General features: G+C 39.0%; 3 protein-coding genes across 4 annotated transcripts in view; 1 reads left to right on the forward strand and 2 right to left on the reverse strand.

Moving 5' to 3' along the window:
* Positions 1-21,632, reverse strand: part of mpst (mercaptopyruvate sulfurtransferase) — a 92,507-nt gene that overhangs the window by 17,918 nt on the left and 52,957 nt on the right. The window lies entirely within an intron of this gene.
* The window catches only part of LOC108272980 (uncharacterized), a 68,501-nt gene continuing 52,400 nt past the window's right edge, over positions 5,532-21,632 (reverse strand). Inside the window, exons 2-3 of the mRNA XM_017481893.3 lie at positions 11,988-12,037; positions 5,532-8,219 (exon numbers count right to left, since the gene is read on the reverse strand). Of these exons, the coding sequence (XP_017337382.1) occupies positions 6,131-8,206 (2,076 nt within the window). The 5' untranslated portion in view covers positions 8,207-8,219; positions 11,988-12,037 and the 3' untranslated portion in view covers positions 5,532-6,130. The remainder of the gene's footprint in view (positions 8,220-11,987; positions 12,038-21,632) is intronic.
* On the forward strand, positions 12,163-15,132 carry LOC108273003 (uncharacterized). Of its 2 annotated transcripts, none has more exons than XM_017481938.3 (4): positions 12,163-12,247; positions 13,334-13,362; positions 13,550-13,596; positions 14,163-15,132. In XM_017481938.3, exons 1-4 carry the CDS (start codon positions 12,218-12,220, stop codon positions 14,687-14,689), a joined length of 633 nt encoding a protein of 210 aa, XP_017337427.1. In that variant the 5' UTR covers positions 12,163-12,217; the 3' UTR covers positions 14,690-15,132. The 2 variants fall into 2 exon arrangements, with proteins under 2 accessions (XP_017337427.1, XP_017337426.1); XM_017481937.3 differs by having other exon boundaries at positions 13,550-14,034; positions 14,163-15,130.

Below are 21,632 nucleotides of genomic sequence, written 5' to 3' on the forward strand. Positions count from 1 at the left end.
TGGTGCACATGTGGCTGAGGTCACATCTGTACGCTGCACATGTGGCTGAGGTCACATCTGTATGCTTTTCCCCTGGTTGCTCTGCTCCCACAAGTTCTAGCAAGAGTTCGTCGAGACAGTCTATGGCTGCTGCTAGTAGCACCTTATTGGCCAGCTCGAAAAATGGTTTTCAAAGATAATATCCCTGCTGGATGGCACTCCTTGGGAGATTCCCATCCAAAGGGATCCACTGTAGACCGAGTGAACTGCGCAATAGTTACAGCCCTGGAGTTCTTACAAGAATGTTTCTCAGCGGGGTGGGCTCCCTCTGCAATCAGGGTTTACGTGGCCGCCATTTCGGCCAGCTATGCCCCTGTTGATCTGTGGGGCAACATCCTCTAACTTCGAGGTTTATGCGTGGTGTCAGGTGGCTGAGGCCCATCTGCAGGCCATGCATACCTTCCTGGGACCTTTCTGTGGTCCTGGAAGGTCTGTCAGGTGCCACATTTGAGCCCTTAGAGTGGATCTACTTTCTCAAGCCGGAGGGCTGATTTATCACCCTCAGCCAGAACTATGGAAACTGTGGGTCTGGCCCCTGAAGGGCACCAGCTAATAGATTCTGGTCTCACAACTGAGATTGTAGAGACCATGTTAAATGCTAGAGCACCATCCACAAGGAAATTGTATGCACTCAAGTGGCGGCTTTTTGTCTTGTGGTGTGAGAAACATCAGCTAGACCCAGTGGACTGCACAATAGCTGGAGTTCTTACATGGACGTTTCTCAGCGGGGTTGGCTCCTTCGTCAATCAGGGTTTTTACGTGGCCACCATTTTGGCCAGCCATGCCCCTGTTGATGGAGCCTCTGTGGGGCAACATCCTCTAACTTCAAGGTTCATGCATGGTGTCAGGCGGCTGAAGCCCATCTGCAGGCCATGCATATCTTCCTGGGACCTTTCTGTGGTCCTGGAAGGTCCGGCAGGTGCCCCATTTGAGCCCTTAGAGTCAGCCTCTGAGACGCTTCTGACTCTAAATGTAGCTCTTCTGCTGGCCCTGACATCTCAAGTGAGTAGGAGATATTCATGCGCTCTCAGTTGCCCCTTCCTGCCTTGACTTTACTCCTGGATTAGCCAAGGCCTTCCTGTATCCTATGACAGATTATATTCCTAAAGTGCCTACATCCGCTTCCTATTACGAACCCGGTCTAGGTTGGGCCACAACAAACAAGGAGAAAAAAAGAAATAAATAAAAGATAAAGAGTTGGCGAGACCAAGATTGCGTTTGTTTTTTTTTATTCTCCAAACGGAGCACCTTTTATATACACAGTGGTCTTAATCTTCAAAAGCCGACCAGTCCAAGATAATAAACAAAAATTCCCTCTAACTTTACCAAAGAAAACTAACTAAACTACAAGAAAAGAAAACAAAAATACACCGTCTTCCCTCACTCCCTGGCTAACCCAAAAACAGGAGAAAAGATGAATCAACACAAATGGCGCCGACTTCCTACTAACCACTCCTAACCTTGCACTATTTACAGAGGTGACCATTAGTGTGTTAAATAACAAAATACTATATATATATTTATAGTACATATACAGAGCATAAACAAAGTCAAAGAAGGCATAAGTTCATACACAGGCGAAATGCACTTTTCTCTACACACAACACAAATGGCAATGATCTGTCCGGGGATGAAGACTGACGAGGCTTAAGAACACTTCCAGAAGCGTGCCGGCAACCAATCCCGTCGCACAAGGCTGGAGCAGGCGGGAACAAGACGTGATCGTCCAGTAGCAAGCCGGAACGTGACGCATGCAGTAGGCGGGGTCTAGAGAAGGGGGAGGAGACAAAAGAAAACCCAGCCCACCACCGACATGGACACACAAATGGCACATAGAGCAAACAGAAATATACTGAATAACATAACACTGCCCAGGTGTTGCAGGCTTTTTGCCCTCCTCCGTTCCTCACACCGGAACAGTCTTCCTATTAGTGTTCGGGACTCAGACACAGTCTCAGTGTTTAAGTCCAGGCTTAAAACATATTTGTTTACTCAAGCCTACCCTGACTAGACTTTCTATTATACTAATTCCCTGTCCTAATAATCTTTTCTCTCCCGCTCTCCTTCTGCCGAGCCACACACGATTTTATGGAGATACTAGAGATCCAGATCCTTTCTGCCTCTGGATGGAGCTCAAATCTTCTTTAATTCCAGACTGCTGGGATTATGGCTGCTCCTAACGCCATACAGACTTCATATAAATCCATAATGAACTTTTTCACACTAACTGTTGTGACCCAGATGAGGATGGGTTCCCTTCTGAGTCGGGTTCCTCTCAAGGTTTCTTCCTCTTAAAACATCTTATGGAGTTTTTCCTTGCCACCGTCGCCACTCAGTGGCTTGCTCAGTTGGGATAAATTCGCACCTTTAATATCTGTATACCATGTTGATATTTCTGTAAAGCTGCTTTGAGACAATGTCTATTGTAAAAAGCGCTATACAGATAAAATTGAATTGAATGGAATTGAATTGAATAACATAGTTGATTGAATATTAAAAGCAGGATAGTATGTTTATGTAGGTAATTTTGTTCCAAAACCATAGCAAATAAATACAGCATGCTTCATAATCTTATTATTTGTAAACACACAGATATGAAACATGACTTTTAAATAAATCCCTAGGTAATCTTCACTCATTTAACAAACAAATTTGCAATCGTGTTTTATAAATAAAGCATTTTTAATTAAAATACAGCTGATGCGTTTTTAATTGTGGGAATCATGGATTTTTCAAATTAGCTCATATTAGTAAATTAGTTTTTCCTCTTTTGTTTATTTATTTATTTATTTATTTATTTGTACAAGAGACAACATATATCTATCAGAAACAATAGACTCTCGAGGCATTAAAGATATCTATTGAATTATAATTAGTGCAGATGTGTAGTGAGTCATAAATATTCAGTTTTATTGATAAAAACACGAAGGGAGAATTTAGTGCATAAATCATTTTGAAAAATTGTTTGATTACAAAAAAAGAAAGGAACCACAACAGAATCACAGCATAAGGCACAATATAATGCGACTGAATGTGATCAACAGCAGATGACGCTGTAGGGCAAGAGTTCTCATTAATATAGACACAATATCAGAAAGACAGAAAGAGATAGACAGGTGTCTGTACCAGGGTGCATCAAAGTGGTGCATTGTTCTGCTTCTAGTATGATGTTTCCAGTGACCTTGGACTTCCATTTCACTGCAGTTATCCAGTCACTCCAGTTACTTTGAATCTCATGCTGATTCTTTGGCTCAATTTAACTTTCTATATCACACACACACTCATACACACCTGCTCTGTTACATTAACACCCAATGTAAATGTGTAAGCAAATGTGAAAATGTGCCTGAGGTCCAAAAAAATGTGGCTACAATCCAAAAAACAGACAGACAAACAGTATAAAAATCAGATCTGGCCTGCTGTGTGTACAAAACCCCAGAGGCCTGTTTCATGAATCTGGTTTAGGTGGTGTCATGGAAATTAGACCACAGTCACAGACTCGTCCTCTCAGGTGTAAAAGTTTTATTACAGGCAGATTAATACAGGATAGAAGATGAGAGAACTCTGAAGCACTCGTCTCTCACATGCACTAAATAAGATTAAGCTAAAGAGTGCTGTGAGTCTCGATAAGGGAGTTCTATGCCGTTTGAACCAGTTTGGTGGTTTCAAGTTCTTAGCATATGTGCAGATATGCAGACATTCCTGAAGACAATAAAACGTTTGTGTCAATGTAAGCAGAAAAATCATTCTGTACTAATCATTATGACATGACCGCAAGCGGTATTATTCACTCATGAACATGAAAAAAGTGAACAGAGCTATTACAAAGTAAAATTAATAATTTACCTCAAATTTTCCCCCTTTTAATCATTACAAAATATGATAATTAAAATTAACAGAGAAATTATTATGCTGTGAGTTCATCAGCACTTCAGAATCCTTTTACGGTTCAACTGAGCACATAATAATACAGTCACAATATAAAAGCTAAGGCTGTTTTTGCGGATAGAAAGTGGTCAATCAAGCTCATTTATGGTGAAATGAGAGTTGTCATGGTCAAAGTAATATTTACAACAGGTGTGAAATGGATGTCAATGGATGGATGGATAAATTATTTAATTACATGAAATATGTTGGGGTTACGTTCGCCTCACACCTCCAAGGTCCGGGGTTCGATTCCCATCGGGGCCATGTGTGTGCGGCGTTTTCATGTTCTCCTCGTGCTGCGGGGGTTTCCTCTGGGTACTCCGGATTCCTCCCCCAGTCCAAAGACATGCATGGTAGGCTGATTGGCGTGTCTAAAGTGTCCGTAGTGTATGAGTGGGTGTGTGAGTGTGTATGTGATTGTGCCCTGCGATGGACTGGCACCCTGTCCTGGGTGTACCCTGCCTTGTGCCTGATGCTTCCTGGGATAGGCTTCATTTTCCCCCGTGACCCTGAAGAAGGAGTAAGCGGTAGAAGATGGATGGATAGATGTTGGGTTTATAAATTTCCAATCCGTTCATTCTCACTTTGAGCCTATAAAAGTAAAATTACACATTTACACAATCAGTAATGTTCCAGAGCTTCAGCAGCAGAAACAATTTAGTTTTTTGTGGTTAGTGTAAGTTTAAATTCCTTCTGTTTTTGCATAATCATTTCTTGCTCTTCAACCAGAAGTATGCACAACTGCTTTACTCCATCTTGAATGCTATTGGCTGTTTGCTGCAAACGACTGTCTTTTATGTGCACGCGCACACTGGGTTAACCTCGATTCAGGGTTAATATCTGGGTTTACTCAGAAAGTTTATAACCAGCTTCATGAAACCTGTTAACCTTAATGAACTCGGTTTGGATTAGTTTGGTTTTGTCAACTCTAAACTTATTCTGCAACTCTGAGTTTGTTCAACTCGCTTGCCCTCAGGGCTTTTTTTGTTTTTGTTTGTTTGTTTGTTTGTTTGTTTGTTTTTCTTTCTTGTAAAAGCAGTTCTGATGTTTATTATCTCTTTTCTTGTGTGGTGCCATTGTAAGTGTCTGTCTGTTTGGTTTTTACTGCAGACAACTGTGTAACCATCAGTTGTACACAACCTTTAACCTTTATGCATAAATGTAAATGTTGCCATGGTGGCAGCTTCAGTATTACTTGTATTATGTTAAACAATGAATTAGGACAGCGTTTACCTCTAATCAACATATAGGTCACGTGTCATTAACAGAAGTTAGCTATCATTAGCATACAGGAGGTGTGTATTTATAAATCAACATCTGATTTATTTCACAGCTGTGGCGTGCCAAATTTATACACTTTTTTTTACTTGACAGAATGTTCCAGTGGATTTTGTGGTACACTTGGTGATGGAGGCCCAATTTCACATCAACGCTCCATAGGGAAATGGATATGCCTTTTTTTATTGTTTAACTGGCACAGCATAAAGATGGAGGTGAAGTAAATGACCCTTGGTATCATGTCTATAATATAACAGATTTTAGATAGATCCAAAAAGCAAAAAAGGTCAGCACACACCTGTTTATTTTTCCAGACAATAATAACACAATGAGAAACATGTAAGTAAGAAATCTTTCTTTTTAGTTTACTGTTAAGATAATGAAAAATGTAATATGTTATAAGGTGTATTAGCAAATAATGCAACAGTTACTTCACAGTTATTTCAAGTGAAATGTGAAATAAATTTGCCGCTTTGTCACTAAGCCAGAGCATTAATTATACACAAGAACATTACACGTGTTGTTTATAATATTTGTAATATGAGTGCAATTAGAATGGAAGATTAAACGTGAGTTAATTAAATGTAATAAAAGTGAATGATACAATACAAGCCGATCCTTTAGAATAATATTTTCCAGTTAATTGCAAAAAAAAAGAATTATGTAAAAAAAATATATATTATTATGTAGAGACTTTATGCATATTATAAGAAATTAGCAATGTAAGTTTAAGTAAAATAATTCCCTACAAAAACACATTTTACCAGGAGCTTATAATAATCCTGTGATAAGTATAATGCATGTGTTTTATGCTTTAGGCAACTCATTGGATATAATTGTAGATAAGTATTTTATTTTATTTTATAGGATTTTATTGTTAATTCACTCAAGAGTAACTTGCTTCCTCTTCCGCTGTGAATCCACTTTTAACAGCTTCTTGAATGCTCTTTATCTCTTCTGGAGCAGCAGCAGGGAGAATGGCAAGCAGCTCTTTGTCAATCTTCTTCAGTCTTGCAGCACTCTTCCTTTCAAACTCATCCTTGTTCTTGAGCACAAGGCGTAAGATGGCTTTCTGAGCCTTATCGCAGGAGCTCTGTAACTGCTGACGCTCAGAATGAAACTCTCGCTTGTCCTTGTCCATGGCCATCAGTTTCCCCAGAGAGCTGACACGATCCATTAGGTGGTTGGTGGACACCTCGGTGTAGGTTGTAGCAATCATGTTGACAAGGCTGGCGATGTTAGTGGCTTGAAAGGCTTGATTATAGAGCAGATCTTTGGAGAAGAGCTTTGAGTTATAAGAAAGTCCTTGGGTCTTTTCAGACGTGGAGACAAAATCTTTAAGGGTTCTGGTCAGGCTGGTTTTCACAATGTTGGACACCATCTGAAAGAAGCGAACCATCTTCTCCCACTGCTCCTTCACTCTCCCCATAGCATCCATACCTTTGACCAGCATTTTTATGGTGGTGTTAAAGTCTATCTCTTTAACCTTACAGTTCCTCATGGTGATCAGGATATCAGTCAGCTCCTTTTGGTTCTTCTCCATGTTCTCTACACTCTTCGCATAGGTCTCTCTGGTCTTGTCCAGTTGAGCACGGCTCTGCTGTATGCGGAACCTGGCATTCTCTGATGCTCTTTGTGAAGCTCTCACCTCAGATTTATTTTCTTCATTATACATCATTGGAGATGTGGGTGTCAGTGCAGGAGACTTTGTGATGTTTTTACTTTTGCTGTCGAAACTGCGAGCTGATTCAGTTAGTTTTCTGATCCTTTCAATCAACTTTTTTGCTTTGTCATCTTCACATTTCCCTTCTGGTGCGTACTTTGCTAGTTCTTCACAGATTGCAATGCCCTCATCACATATTGTTTGGGAATCTAATTTTGCTTGGCATGTTGGGCTTTTTTCTAAACTCTCCTTGATTCTTTTGAACTGATCTGCCTGGAAAGCTGTTACTGTAGCTTTATTCTTTTGATCATACAAGTCTTTCCAGTTAATCGTGTTCTCCTTCACAAACTTTTGTACATTCACTGTGCATATCAGGATTTCTGCAGACTTGCTATAAATATTAATTACATCAACAACATCAACAGCACTTGATTTGACTTCTTGATTTTTAATGTAATGTTTTGTATTAGAAATGCTTGTGGAAGCTTTACAGATTTGGGTCACTGGCTGTGAAATTATGGCTGTTGCTCCATTAACAATAGCTGTGATGCTCTCAGTCAAGCCTGCGACAAGATCCATACCCATCATTTCCCATCCACTGGGTAGTGAATCCATTGCTTCTGTGTAATTTTTCTGTGCTTCCTTAAGTTGCTCTTCCATGGTTTTCATTGCTTTCTTTGAGCGTTTAGCAGCTTCTTCTGATGACTGCTTCCTCAATTTGGCCTCATCCAGTTTCTTCTTGACAGCATCCAGCTCCTCCCCATAAAAGTACTGAGCATTTACACATGCTTCCAGCAGTTCTTGGATAATATTGATGACATCAGTGAACCGCGTTTCTGTTGAATTGGCCAACTCAAGACAGTCATCTGCAATGACACGAATGTTCTCCAGCTGATCAGGGAGGTGGGCTTGTACAACCTCATCATTGCCTTGGAACAGGATCTTCACAGCTGTCTTCATGTAATCTGGAACTGCCATGGTGTGGAGTCTAATCTGATCCATGTTCTTATGGGCCTCGTTGAAAGCCCACCAGCCAGAGTTACACACCTGCATGAGGCAGGCACGAAATGAATCTGGGTATTTGATGTACTTGTAGCCATCTTTAGGTGGGTTCTTGTTAATGGAGAAGTCGTCTTTGGAGGAGATGAAGACCAGCTCTCCCAGGATGGCAATGGAGAGTGGAGCAGGAGTCAGATACTCCTCCCAGTTGGCGTACGGCTGCATCACAAGCTTGGTCTGGTTTCTCATCTCCTCTGCTGTGGTGAGGCTTTGATTTTTCTTTGCAATTTGGGAATCCATGGCTTCCTTGTTCCTATTCAAAACAAAGTAAGTGATATGTATAAAACACAAAATATTAAGGCATAAATATTCTTTCAAGTTCAGGGGGAGAGAAAGAGAGAGAGAGTGCTTGTGTTGTGTCAAAAATAGCACCCCTGTCGTGAAATGCACCTCCATTGCGGAAACACACATTTGCCTTAACATGAGCATGGTAAGAGAACAAAGTAGTGAAAATCTCCCAAACACAGAGGGCAGAGACTGCAGTAGATGTTCTCAGTGTATTAAATATTATTGTCTGTCTGGACTAGTTCAGTCTACAATGGAAGGTTGTAAGATGTGTTGATATCCTGTAACAAAATATATCAGTATCATATACTGCATTTGTATTTTGTATTGATGAAAAATGTTTTTATTATTATTATTATTATTATTGTGTAATGTTTAGACCAGCAGTTCTTAACCTTTTTGCGAGTGTGACACACTTTTAAGAATAACAATGTATTTCGACACCCAGGTTAAGAACCGGTGGTTTAGACTGATGTAAGGAGGCCAATCAAAAGCAGGCTTTTGAATGGGTGTTGTCTGAACACAAATGAAATTAACTACAGCCAGCAAATTTGCTTAAAAGTATATGTGCAGTAGTACTGTATTTGGCATTAGATGTAGTATATTAGTATAGTATGTCACAGTATGCTTATAGTGTATTATACAACCCCAATTCCACAAAAGTTTGGAGACTGTGTAAAATGTAAATAAACACAGAATGCAATGATTTGCAAATCTCATAAACCCGTATGTTATTCACAATAGAACATAGAAAACATATCAAATGTTTAAACCAAGGAAATGTACAATTTTAAGGAAAAAATAAGGCAATTTTGCATTTCATGGCCGTAACACGTCTCAAAAAAGGTGGGACAGGGGCAAAAAAATGCTGGAAAAGTAACTGTTATTAAAATGAAACAGCTGGAGGAACATTTTGCAATTAACTAGGTTAATTGACAACAGGTCAGTGAGATGATTGGGTATAAAAAGAATATCTTAGAGAGGCAGAGTCTCTCAGAAGTAAAGATGGGATGGAATCTGGATAGAAGTATATGTTGCTCTAAAACCTGTATATACCTTTCAGCATTGATGATGCCTTTCCAGATTTGCAAGCTGCCCATTCTATAGGCACTAATGCACCCCATGCGATCAGAGACACAGGCTTTTGAACTGAGAGCTGACAAAAAGCCGGACGGTCCCTCTCCTCTTTAGCCTCTTTAGTTTAGAGGAAGCAGACTCCATGGTTTTTCAAAAATAATTTAAAATTTTGGTTTGTCTGACCACGGAATTTGCATGTTCTCCCTGTGCTGTGGGTACTCCGGTTTCCTCCCCAATCCAAAGACATGCATGGTAGGCTGATTGGTGTGTCTAAAGTGTCTGTAGTTTATGAATGGGTGTGCGAGTGTGTATGTGATTGTGCCCTGCGATGGACTGGCACCCTGTCCAGGATGGGGTACACGCCTTGCGCCCAATGCTCCCTGGGATAGACTCCAGGTTTCCCGTGACCCTGAAAAGGAGTAAGCAGTAGAAGATGGATGGATAGATGGTTCGTCTGACCAGAGAACAGTTTTCCACTTTGACTCAGACCATTTTAAATGAGCTTTGGCCCAGAGAAGGCAGTGGCATTTCTGGATCATGTTCACATATTCTTTGCATGATAGAGCTTTAACCAGCGTTTGTGGATGGCACGGTGAACTGTGTTCACAGACAATGAGTTCTGTAGGTGTTTCTAAGCCCATGCAATGATTTCCATTACAGAATCATGCCTGCTTTTAATGCAGTGCCACCTGAGAACTGAAGATCATGGGCATGAAATATTGATTTCCACCCTCATCCCTTGTGCACAGAGATTTCTCCAGATTCTCAGAATCATTTGATGATATTATGTACTGTAGATAATGAGATATTCATAGTCTTCACAATTTTACATTGAGGAACATTATTCTGAAATTGTTCTACAAATTGTAGACACATTTTTTCGCAGATTGTGAACCTCTGCCTATCTTTACTTCTGAAAGACTCTGCCTCTCTAAGATCCTCATTTTATACCCAGTTACTGTTACTGACCTGTTTCCAATTAACCTCCAGCTTTTTCTTTTTACTAACACTTACTTTTCCAGCCATTTGTTGCCCCATCCCAAAATTTTTGAGATGTGTGGCATCCATCAAATACATTACCTTATTTGTCCCTTAAAATGGTACATTTCTGTTGATAGAGAGTGAAGGAGTGACTGAGTGATAGAGAGTGAGGGAGTGAGTGAGTGATAGTGCGTGAGTGAGTGAGTGAGTGAGTGAGTGAGTGAGTGAGTGAGTGAGTGAGTGAGTACGTACGTACGTACGTACGTACGTACGTACGTACTAACTAACTAACTAACTAACTAACTAACTAACTAACTATACTAGACAAAGTAGTTTTATAGGTGCATACCACAGACACACCCTTCCCCCATGGGAACATTGCAAAATGTAATTTTGTGTGCATGAGAGAGAGAGAGAGAGACCGAGACCTTAAGTACTAAACAGATAGGGTGGCTGTGGTACAGAGGGTTGTCCACTAATCGTAGGGTTGGCGGTTCGATTCCCGGCCCACGTGACTCCACATGCCGAAGTGCCCTTGGGCAAGACACTGAACCCCAAGTTGCTCCCGATGGCAATTAGCACCTTGCATGGCAGCTCTGCTACCATTGGGGTGTGAGTGTGTGTGTGAATGGGTGAATGAGACACAGTGTAAAGCACTTTGGATAAAAGCGCTATATAAGTGCAGACCATTTAAACAAATTCATAGCATGTGAAAATCCTTTGCTCTCAATAACATTTCTTACTGGGGTCAATATGACATCACATGTGTACTCATGTCATTTCAGACATCAGAAACATTATCATTAAGTTAAAAAAAAACATTTCTGAAAGTAACTTATGTAATTAGGAAAATTCATGAAATATCTGGATTAAAAAATAACAATGCATATTTTTTTTTATTATTTGAAGAGGGTCTGGGGTCATATAGACTCCAAACAGAACATAAGGGCTAATTATCTGCTTCTATCTGAACATTTGGTTGACCTTTTATGGCGTTTCACGGCAAGGGTGCTTTTTTTAGACACAATCACACACAGGGGGTGTCTGTAATACAGTAAATATTTATTTACACGTCTTCTCAGTAGTGGCTACATTTACATGCACGTCAAATTCCGTTTAATGTTTATATTCGGAATATGATGTTTATATGTGTACCGGCATCAGAATGTTCCTGTATACACATGGTTGTTGTAGGTATGCTGTAGTAATGCCATTCCTAAATACCTAGCCTGCAGATGTTGACTTATATTTTAGCTTGTGGTGAACAAAATTTCCAGCATGTACATTTAATGCCATCCGAATAGGGCTGAAGATAATTTGGTTTTGGTTATTTTTCTTTTTACTGTTAAGTTATAACAGTGCAGGTGAGAAAATCAAGTGAGCCTGACGCTCACTCTCCTTCACACACACACACACACACATACATACACACACACACACACACACACACACACACACACACACACACACACACACACACACACACACACACATACACCCACACACAGGGCTCATCATTATTGTTATACATCATTATTAAGAATTCAATGGCTTTTAAATCATTGTCTCTTTTTTGCATACCTGAAAAAAACTTGCATTCCTAACTATATAATAAGGATTAAATGTGCAGTAAGTAAAATCTTTAAGACATTGTTCAAAACAGTGTCCCTCTTCCTACCCTGATGTCCTGATAGTCTTCAGTGAAGGTGTGTAGGATCTCTGCCAGCTCTGCAACCCAAATGGAGCAATGTCACCAAACAGAAAGCCCCTGTGTATTTATCATCTGTAATTCACCCTCCCCTTTCACCCCACCCACATCCTCTACAATGTAGTTTAAAAGGGTCTGATCTTAAAATCTTACACAACTAACAGTGGTGAGCTAGAAGAGAAATAACAGCATACAAAAGGATGTCTGTCTTTAAGAAATCCTGTGACGAGGTAATCATGTTGCATTCTGCTTTTCTGAGTGCTATATTCAGTTTTAGTGTTTAAAAATGTAATAACTTGAGCGTTTTGATTGAAAAATAATTTTTTCAAAAATGACTATGACAAAAAGGAAATAAATAGGAAAACAATGTAATGTAACCTTGTGTAACATGAGACTAGTATAAAGTGAAGTTGAGGTGAAGGTCCACAGAATAGAATTTAAGGGGTGGACTTGATTTTACTAACTTCCTTTTGGTCTATAGAGTATTTTTCTTTTAATAGAAAGCATTTTGTAAGAGATATCATAGATGGCTATAAACATTGGTGGGGATTGTTACAATGATCTCATGCTCAGTTTGACGACACCCCCCCTCCCCCCCCCCCCCTTTAAAAGTAAAGTTTCAAAAACAAAAAGGCTTTTTCAGCTTGATGCCATAGGAGAACATTTTTCCAGTACCAGCCTTATATTTATTAGATCTCTGAAGAACCACTTACAACCAAGGGATTAATAAAAGTGCTAAATCTTTTATTAAACTGGTCACCATTTACAACATCCATAGATGTCATTCATGAAGATCGCACTATTAATTACTTTTTACAAGTTGCAGTACTTTCATGTGGGACTGAAGAACAGTTGTATCAGGGTCAGAGGCTCAACAACAGTGTCTCTATGTGTTTCGGATGTGATCATAAAAAGATTTTACGTTTATGTACTGGTGAAGGCAGTTATCAATTCCACATGCAACATAAATTATTCTCATTTTCATGGTAAAGTCACAGATGTTTGAGGTATTTGGAGTAATTTGTGCTCTTAATGGGATATCTTGGGCACTATGTTTGGTCCATTTAGCTCACCAGAGAAAATTGATGCAAATGTATCAACAAAATTCTCCTGCAGCTGTAGACAACATGTAACAATAACAACATTCAAATAAAATGGTCCCAATACATTTAGATTTAGTATTTTGATATGGATGGTTTCAGCAGGACTTCACTTTAACCTGTTAGTGGATGATACATTGAATAACCTAAAATACTGTAAAGAAAAACTGGAGAACCTTTATTTTTAAGTGATAGCACTGTTACTTTCTGTTTCAGATTACGGTGACCCAGCTTTATTCATCTAAGTAAGTTGAATACCAGTATACACATAGAAATAATTCCTAATAATAAACAGATTTTTTTTAAATAATTGCTTATAATAAAAAAAATCCAACAATGAATATAATTTTTCAGAAATTAAATTACCAAACTAAAATATTTTTCCTTAAGGTTTTTTCATTTTCTGTGTTGAAATGTTGTTTGTCTCTGCAGAGTTGTGCTGAAGAACACAGCGGAGGCTGTTCTTGTTCCATTAAAAGGTGGCATCTCCACCCTGAATGAAGTCTACAAGGCCCTGATTAAGGCAGATGTAGATCCTGTTACTGAGCAATGCTCCAACTACGACTACATCAGACAGCAGATAGTGCAGGCTCAACAGCTTCTGGAGCAGTCAGAACAGACGGCCAGTTCAGGGTTAAAGAGTTTGGATGAAAGCTTAGAGAGACTTACACAAGATGAGGGAAAACTCAAATGTGAGATGAATGACACAAAAAAAAAATTAAAAAACTTGAGAAAAGAACAGAAATTAAATAAAAAAATTCTCAAAGAATCTCAGGGAGCTTTGGAGCTGGCCAGGACAAACCTGAGTTCAACAGAACAGACACTTCAGGATCAGGAAAACAGGAGATACAATGCTCAAATTGTCACAGGTGTTGGGGCAGGGCTGTTACTTATACCAGTTGTTGGATGGATAGCAGGTGGGAATTACAGCATATACAGTAGATAAACATAATGATGTATCAGAACTTTTAGATATTGGACGTTATCATAAACTTCATGTGTGAATGTTGCTTCTGACTATTTCATTTGTTCCTTCTCTGTACAGGTTCTGCCATGCTGATTGGTGGTGGAATTGAAATACACCAAGCAGGAAATGCTATCATAGAGGCTGAAGAGGAAGTGAAAAAGTCTGATGCTGAAGTGAATAAATATGAATGTAAAGTGTCTGACTACGAGTCCAAGATTTCCCAGACCAGGCGTGACATCAGTGAGAAAGATGACAAGCTGAAGCAGAAGCATGAAGAAATCCAGAAGGTGAAGAAGCAGATCAAGTCTGTAGCTGATTTCCAGAAGAAAGTGAGAAGTGCCGTCCACCTCCTGGGTGTTCTGAGCGGGAGGGCCAGTGTGACTGAACATCAGACTCGTAGATTCATCCTCCAGGAGCCTGTGATGAAGGTGATGGAGGATGTGGTGAAGGCCACAGAGCAAATCACAGGGAATAAGGTCCTCTACAACAATGGCATGCCAAAGCTTCTCAAACAGCTGAAGAAGAACAGCAAACGTTTGGCAGCCATCTGTGCCTCGGAGGACAACTCTCAAATGAACACCACTAAATGCTGGTTCTGTTTTTAAACAGACATTGACCGAATGATGGATATTCTGTGGATTCTTCAATCAATATAAGCTTGTGCTACTTTGCAAAACTGCATGTCAGATGTTTGTACAAATAAAGTGTTAAAAAACAATTGTTCTTTGTTGTTGTAAATAGGTTTAAACTGATAGTACACAGTGTCTGTAAGACTAAATTATAGCAGGCTTACTTTACTTTTGTTTATGCTGAAAGAGTAACTTTCAGGAGCATTAAAACCACTCAGTATTATCACAAAATAAATACAATAAAAGGACATTGCAGTAAAGTTTGTTAAATGTACACTGTTTGTTTTTTATTTACATTTAAACTTATTATTATATTCAAACCATTGTTAAAATAATATTGATGTTAAAATGATTTTGGTCAGACTGATGTGGAAGTCTTTTAAAATATGAAATCAAAATGAATCCATATAAAACTTGTGGAATGCACTCCGTTGTTCTTTCATTAAACACTCACACAAATGCCATCAGTTCTGGGTAAGTTACTCAAAAAACTAATCCACTACAGATGACTAATTACTACTTAAAACTGTAATTTGATTACATTACTGATTATTTACTTAAGTTACTTTCAAAACTATGAAACCTACAAAAATACAGTACAAAGTGAAACTCTTTCAGTCATTTTAGCTCGTCAATGATCAGAAAAAGTCGGGTTTATTATAAAACATGTCTCCGGTGTTGTCACTGTGTGTAGGGCTACCGGACCAATTAAACTTTTCTAACTAAGCGAGTTCGGTGCGGTTAAGCCGCCCATCCTGAAAGCACCGTTAATCAGGCTGCACATTAATTTTGGGGGCGTTGCTTTTACACACTTAGCGGTAACGGCACCAAAAGGGAGCTCCTACACAACAGAAGCAAATTAACGTTTATATAAAACCATAATTTTAAATAAATAAGTAACAAAACAATCTAAACAAGGGGAGACACCGTTAAGATATCATGGTCTGTGTTTAGCTGCTGCAGAGCCATGTAGAGTTCATTATCTTTCCTTCTGCTCTGATCAGATCATGTTCACGTAAACTGGAACTCATATAGACATTTACACACCTTGTTTTTCTGCTCAGCACCAGAGGATGTTTCTGTTTCAGTTTCAACACTTTTACTGGTTAAAAAACAAACCGTCATGTATCCATTTATCCTAACACTGACTACGTTTACATGGACAGACAATATTCTGATTAAGGTGTTTACATGAGTCGCTTTTAGAATACTCCTTTCATGTTCCCATTTGACGTGTTATAGAACATAGGTCAATTAACAGCACACGTCATTACGTCCCCACGACACGCCCTCCAAAATTTCACATATCAACATATAGTTGGTCTTCGTTATGGTACAGTTTACAGTTTTGGGTATTTTTATTTTTAATTTTTACGAACGTTTCAAGTGCAGTTAATTATTTGTCATGCTATACGTGCAAATAGACGACTGCTTGAAGCCGTGGGCTGCGTCCCAAACCGTGTACTTACGTACTGTATAGTAGCTGAGATACATGTATTTATCCTAATATATACATGTATTTCTCCTACTATATAGCAGGTAGGTATGCGGTTTCAGACGTAGCTATTCTCTCTTGCTTGCTGTTAAACGGTTGAGCACTGCCGTGTGTGTACATGTCCTGTCGCACAATGCAGTGAAAATTCCCACACGATGTTAATAATGTGTTTAAGGTGTGTACATGTCTATAATACATATCGATAATGCGACTAAAACAGGAATACTCCACATGTCTTAATTCCATCTGTCTTTACTTCAAGTATGACTTTAATTGGCTTAAGGTAATAAAAAATTGCTCTTTACATGCTAGTTTCTTAATTAGAGTATTGTCTTAATCAGGTTAATATTGGATTATTGTTGTCAATGTAAACATACTGAATGACTGTGAGTTGGAAGAATTGAGAGACTGTCAGCCAGTAAGACCTGAGTTTTTCCACGTTTTCCTGTAAACCCTGTCTGATTGGTCTCCCAGTTCAATGCAGTTATAAATTACATCACTGCCGTCTTCTTTTACTGACATTCAGTTACGTAGAGACAAATCTGAGTGGAGAATTATTCAGGGATAAAGAACAAATCTTCGGGGCAAAACATGATTTATTTTAAAAATGCATTTTACTGTATATTGTTTTCTTAACAATAAATTTGTAACACAAGTTACATCATTTTATTGAAATCAGTAACTGTAATGAAATTACATCCATTTAAAAATGTAATGCGCTACATTACTATGTTATCAGAAAAAGTCATTAGATTACAGTAACGCGTTACTTTGTCAAAGATATAATATACAGATGTTTAATACATTTTAAGGCACTTTATTTGTACAAACATTCAGTAAGTTATAAACAGCAGTTTAGTACAGAGGCGGATTTAGTGTTTAGAGTTAATTGTTATTTTGTAATGCGTTACACCCAACTCTGAATGACATCCACTAAAATAATTTTTTAGGTCTAATTATAAAGTGAACCCCACTGGCAAAAGTTTTTTCCTAAAACCATTATCTTTAAAGTCTAAACAGTACATAATTCTGTGTTATTGGCTTGCTACTGCAGAATACTCTCCAAAATATACAATAGAGCCTAAATACTTCTTAATTACTGGCAGCACTTCTCCATCAACTGTACATGAAGCCCCATTTGTCCCAGATGTTCTGTTTGACACAGAAATGTATCTGTTTCACCTTTATGATGTCCGTTATTTCATGTTTTAGCTCGATTGATTATCAGAAACTTGATCCATATCTGAACAATTGCAAGTGGTATTACAGATGAGGTGAGAGCTTACATTAATGCACATGCAGAACAGTTGTACAAACTTCTCTAGGTTACACAACTTCATGGGCAGGTGAAAATATATGACTGGATATAACTAAGTAGGGTGTGGTCCACATGCACCTGGTAGTGTTATTATCGTCTTAATTAGCAGATCGTACTTGCTTATTATCATGTGGATATCACTCTTTGTGATCACTGCTTTCTTGTTCAGTGTTGTGTGTTGTTGACAACCTAAGTGGTCTAAATGATTCATGTTTGTTTATATTTCTTCTATAGTTATTCAGCACAACAGCACAAAGTGTATCAGTTACCAATGCACCAATTACCAATTATATCCTCCAGGAATGATGTCCTGCAGGTCTATTTACAACACACACATCCTGCAGGACTATTGTGTAGGATAGATGTGAAGTTCTGTCGGACACGGTGAGCGTTTACAGTGAGGGAAAAAAGTATTTGATCCCCTGCTGATTTTGTACGTTTGCCCACTGACAAAGAAATGATCAGTCTATAATTTTAATGGTAGTTGTATTTGAACAGTGAGAGACAGAATAACAACAAAAAAATCCAGAAAAACGCATGTCAAAAATTTTATAAATTAATTTGCATTTTAATGAGGGAAAAAAGTATTTGACCCCCTCTCAATCAGAAAGATTTCTGGCTCCCAGGTGTCTTTTATACAGGTAACGAGCTGAGATTAGGAGCGCACTCTTAAAGGGAGTGCTCCTAATATCAGTTTGTTACCTGTATAAAAGTCACCTGTACACAGAAGCAATCAATCAATCAGATTCCAAACTCTCCACCATGGCCAAGACCAAAGAGCTCTCCAAGGATGTCAGGGACAAGACTGTAGACCTACACAAGTCTGGAATGGGCTACAAGACCATTGCCAAGCAGCTTGCTGAGAAGGGGACAACAGTTGGTGCGATTATTCGCAAATGGAAGAAGCACAAAAGAACTGTCAATCTCCCTTGGCCTGGGGCTCCATGCAAGATCTCACCTCGTGAAGTTGCAGTGATCATGAGAACAGTGAGGAATCAGCCCAGAACTACACGGGAGGATCTTGTCAATGATCCCAAGGCAGCTGGGACCATAGTCACCAAGAAAACAATTGGTAACACACTACGCCGTGAAGGACTGAAATCCTGCAGCGCGCGCAAGGTCCGCTGCTCAAGAAAGCACATATACATGCCCGTCTGAAGTTTGCCAATGAACATCTGAATGATTCAGAGGACAACTGGGTGAAAGTGTTGTGGTCAGATGAGACCAAAATGGAGCTCTTTGGCATCAACTCAACTCGCCGTGTTTGGAGGAGGAGGAATGCTGCCTATGACCCCTGGAACACCATCCCCACCGTCAAACATGGAGGTGGAAACATTATGCTTTGGGGGTGTTTCTCTGCTAAGGGGACAGGACAACTTCACCGCATCAAAGGGACGATGGACGGGGCCATGTACCGTCAAATCTTGAGTGAGAACCTCCTTCCCTCAGACAGGGCATTGAAAATGGGTCGTGGATGGGTATTCCAGCATGACAATGACCCAAAACACACGGCCAAGGCAACAAAGGAGTGGCTCAAGAAGAAGCACATTAAGGTCCTGGAGTGGCCTAGGCAGTCTCCAGACCTTAATCCCATAGAAAATCTGTGGAGGGAGCTGAAGGTTCGAGTTGCCAAACGTCAGTCTCGAAACCTTAATGATTTGGAGAAGATCTGCAAAGAGGAGTGGGACAAAACCCCTCCTGAGATGTGTGCAAACCTGGTGGCCAACTACAAGAAACGTCTGACCTCTGTGATTGCCAACAAGGGTTTTTAAACCAAGTACTAAGTCATGTTTTGCAGAGGGGTCAAATACTTATTTCCCTCATTAAAATGCAAATCAATTTACAACATTTTTGACATGCGTTTTTCTGGATTTTTTTGTTGTTATTCTGTCTCTCACTGTTCAAATAAATCTACCATTAAAATTATAGACTGATCATTTCTTTGTCAGTGGGCAAACCGACAAAATCAGCAGGGGATCAAATACTTTTTTCCCTCACTGTATGTCCTGCAGGAACATACAGAGGAAATAACTTCACAACTGAAGCAAAATATTTTCACAAGTGAATTCATTTATTTATTTAAATTATGTGGCATTATGAGTGATGCAATCTGTAAAGTTTCCAATCCTGAGTGCAATTCACACCTAAAAAAAAAAAAAAAAAAAAAACCAATAAAAAAGGTAGAAAAATTTTTTTTTGTAAATAATAGAATTAGCCGGACTGGCACCCTATCCAGGGTGTACCCCGCCTTGTACCTGATGCTCCCTGGGATAGGGTCCAGGTTCCCCGTGACCCTGAAAAGGAGTAAGCATTAGAAGATGGATGGATCGAATAAAAACGTTACAATAACTGTGTATTGCCTTCACACAATAGGTAAAATAAGAGATATTAAATATGCTTTAATATATTTGTATAAAATATAGTATGGTCAAATTTGAAGCCAGACTGGTTAGGATTTCTGAGGTTGTTCTGTGAGAGATAGAAAGACAGTTGATTGTAGATTGTTCGAGGATTTTAAAAAGAAAAAAGAGAAGTGATACTGGTCTGTAGTTGCTGATGTCTGAGGGAGCCAGAGTTTCTTCAGGAAGGGAATAACCCTTGCTCTCTTAAATGCAGTTGGTACATGGCCAGATGTTATGGAACCATAGATGATAGTAGTGATCAGGGAGAAGTTCTTGTGAGATGGTCTGTAGCATTGTGGAAAGCTGTCGATTTTTCACTCATAAAAGTACATTAAATGAAGAAGAGAGTTAAACAAAAGACACTTTTTGCCATTTTTCATGTACCTGTCACCAGGTCTTTACCAGGTCTACTGCTATGAACAGAACAGTATCCACATTGTTGGAAAATGATAACTTTTAACTTCACTGTAAATTGTGAGCACAGAATCTCAATTTATTTCAGTTAAAATTAAAGTGTCTTATTAAAGTAAGTTTTTTTTTAGACTTAAAAATACTTTAAATATTCGTGATTTGACCATACTATATTTTATACAAATATATTAAAGCATATTTAATATCTCTTATTTTACCTCTACCTGTCATTTCAGGTTGACCCTGAAGTGTGACCATTGTGCCAAAGTGCCAGGTCGACTCGCTCGATCTTGTAGTGAAAAACAGGAAAAACCTCAACCTTTCAAGCTCACATATGGGCATACTTGTCTAAATTGCCTAAATATCTGTTACTGCAGGCCAGATGCTCCAGCCATTGGTAGGTGCGTCCATAAACCCATGACACAATGAACCCAAGCTCCTGCCTCTTGTCTGGCTTGGGGTTCGCCAGGCTTGAAAAGTACATTTGGCAGTGGAACAGGAACTGCCTCGGGTAGTCGCACAATCCATAATTTGGAATCCGGAAGTCAGTCGACTGGGGAAAATGGACTGACATGAATGGTGGCCAGACATCCATATGTTGAGGCAAAGTGTTCTGTCATGTAATGTAGTTGAGGTCAGATGCAAATACAGATAAGAGTTTTATTATAGGAGATATAGGCAGACAAATCCAAATCATGAAACAATAGCATGGTCAAAACAAGCAAATGGTCAGGTGATCAGCAAACAGAATAAACTAAAGACTCTATTCAAATAACGAGAACAAGAACCAGATCAAAACCATGAAACATAAAGCTATGAAAAAAGGCTTGGTGCATGACAGAGACTATAGCAACACTGGCTGGAGGCCCATGCAAATTAAAAAGATTCAGGTCATGGACTATTAGCAAGTTATTTTCATTCATTCATATAAATCCAGCAATTATTACGTGTCTTTTTTCACTATTTAGCTGTCTTTTCATTTTAAGCATTTTTTTTTCCTTTTCTTTTTTTAATTTCAGCTCAAGCAAACAATCTCCAGTTTCATTTCTACTGAACATTTCTACTGAACATTTCTGCTGGACATTTCTGCAGAACATGTCTGTTGAACATTTCTACTGAACATTTCTACTGAACATTTCTGCTGAACATTTCTACTGAACATTTTTGCTGAACATTTCTACTGAACAATTCTGCTGAACATTTCTCTTTTTTTCCCACAAATATTTTATTGAGAAAAAAAAAACAAACAGACTGACACACAGCAGCAACCATTCACATTTTTTTTCTCTTTAT

Source organism: Ictalurus punctatus, chromosome 12 (genome assembly GCF_001660625.3).
Source record: "Ictalurus punctatus breed USDA103 chromosome 12, Coco_2.0, whole genome shotgun sequence".
Lineage (NCBI taxonomy): Eukaryota > Metazoa > Chordata > Actinopteri > Siluriformes > Ictaluridae > Ictalurus > Ictalurus punctatus.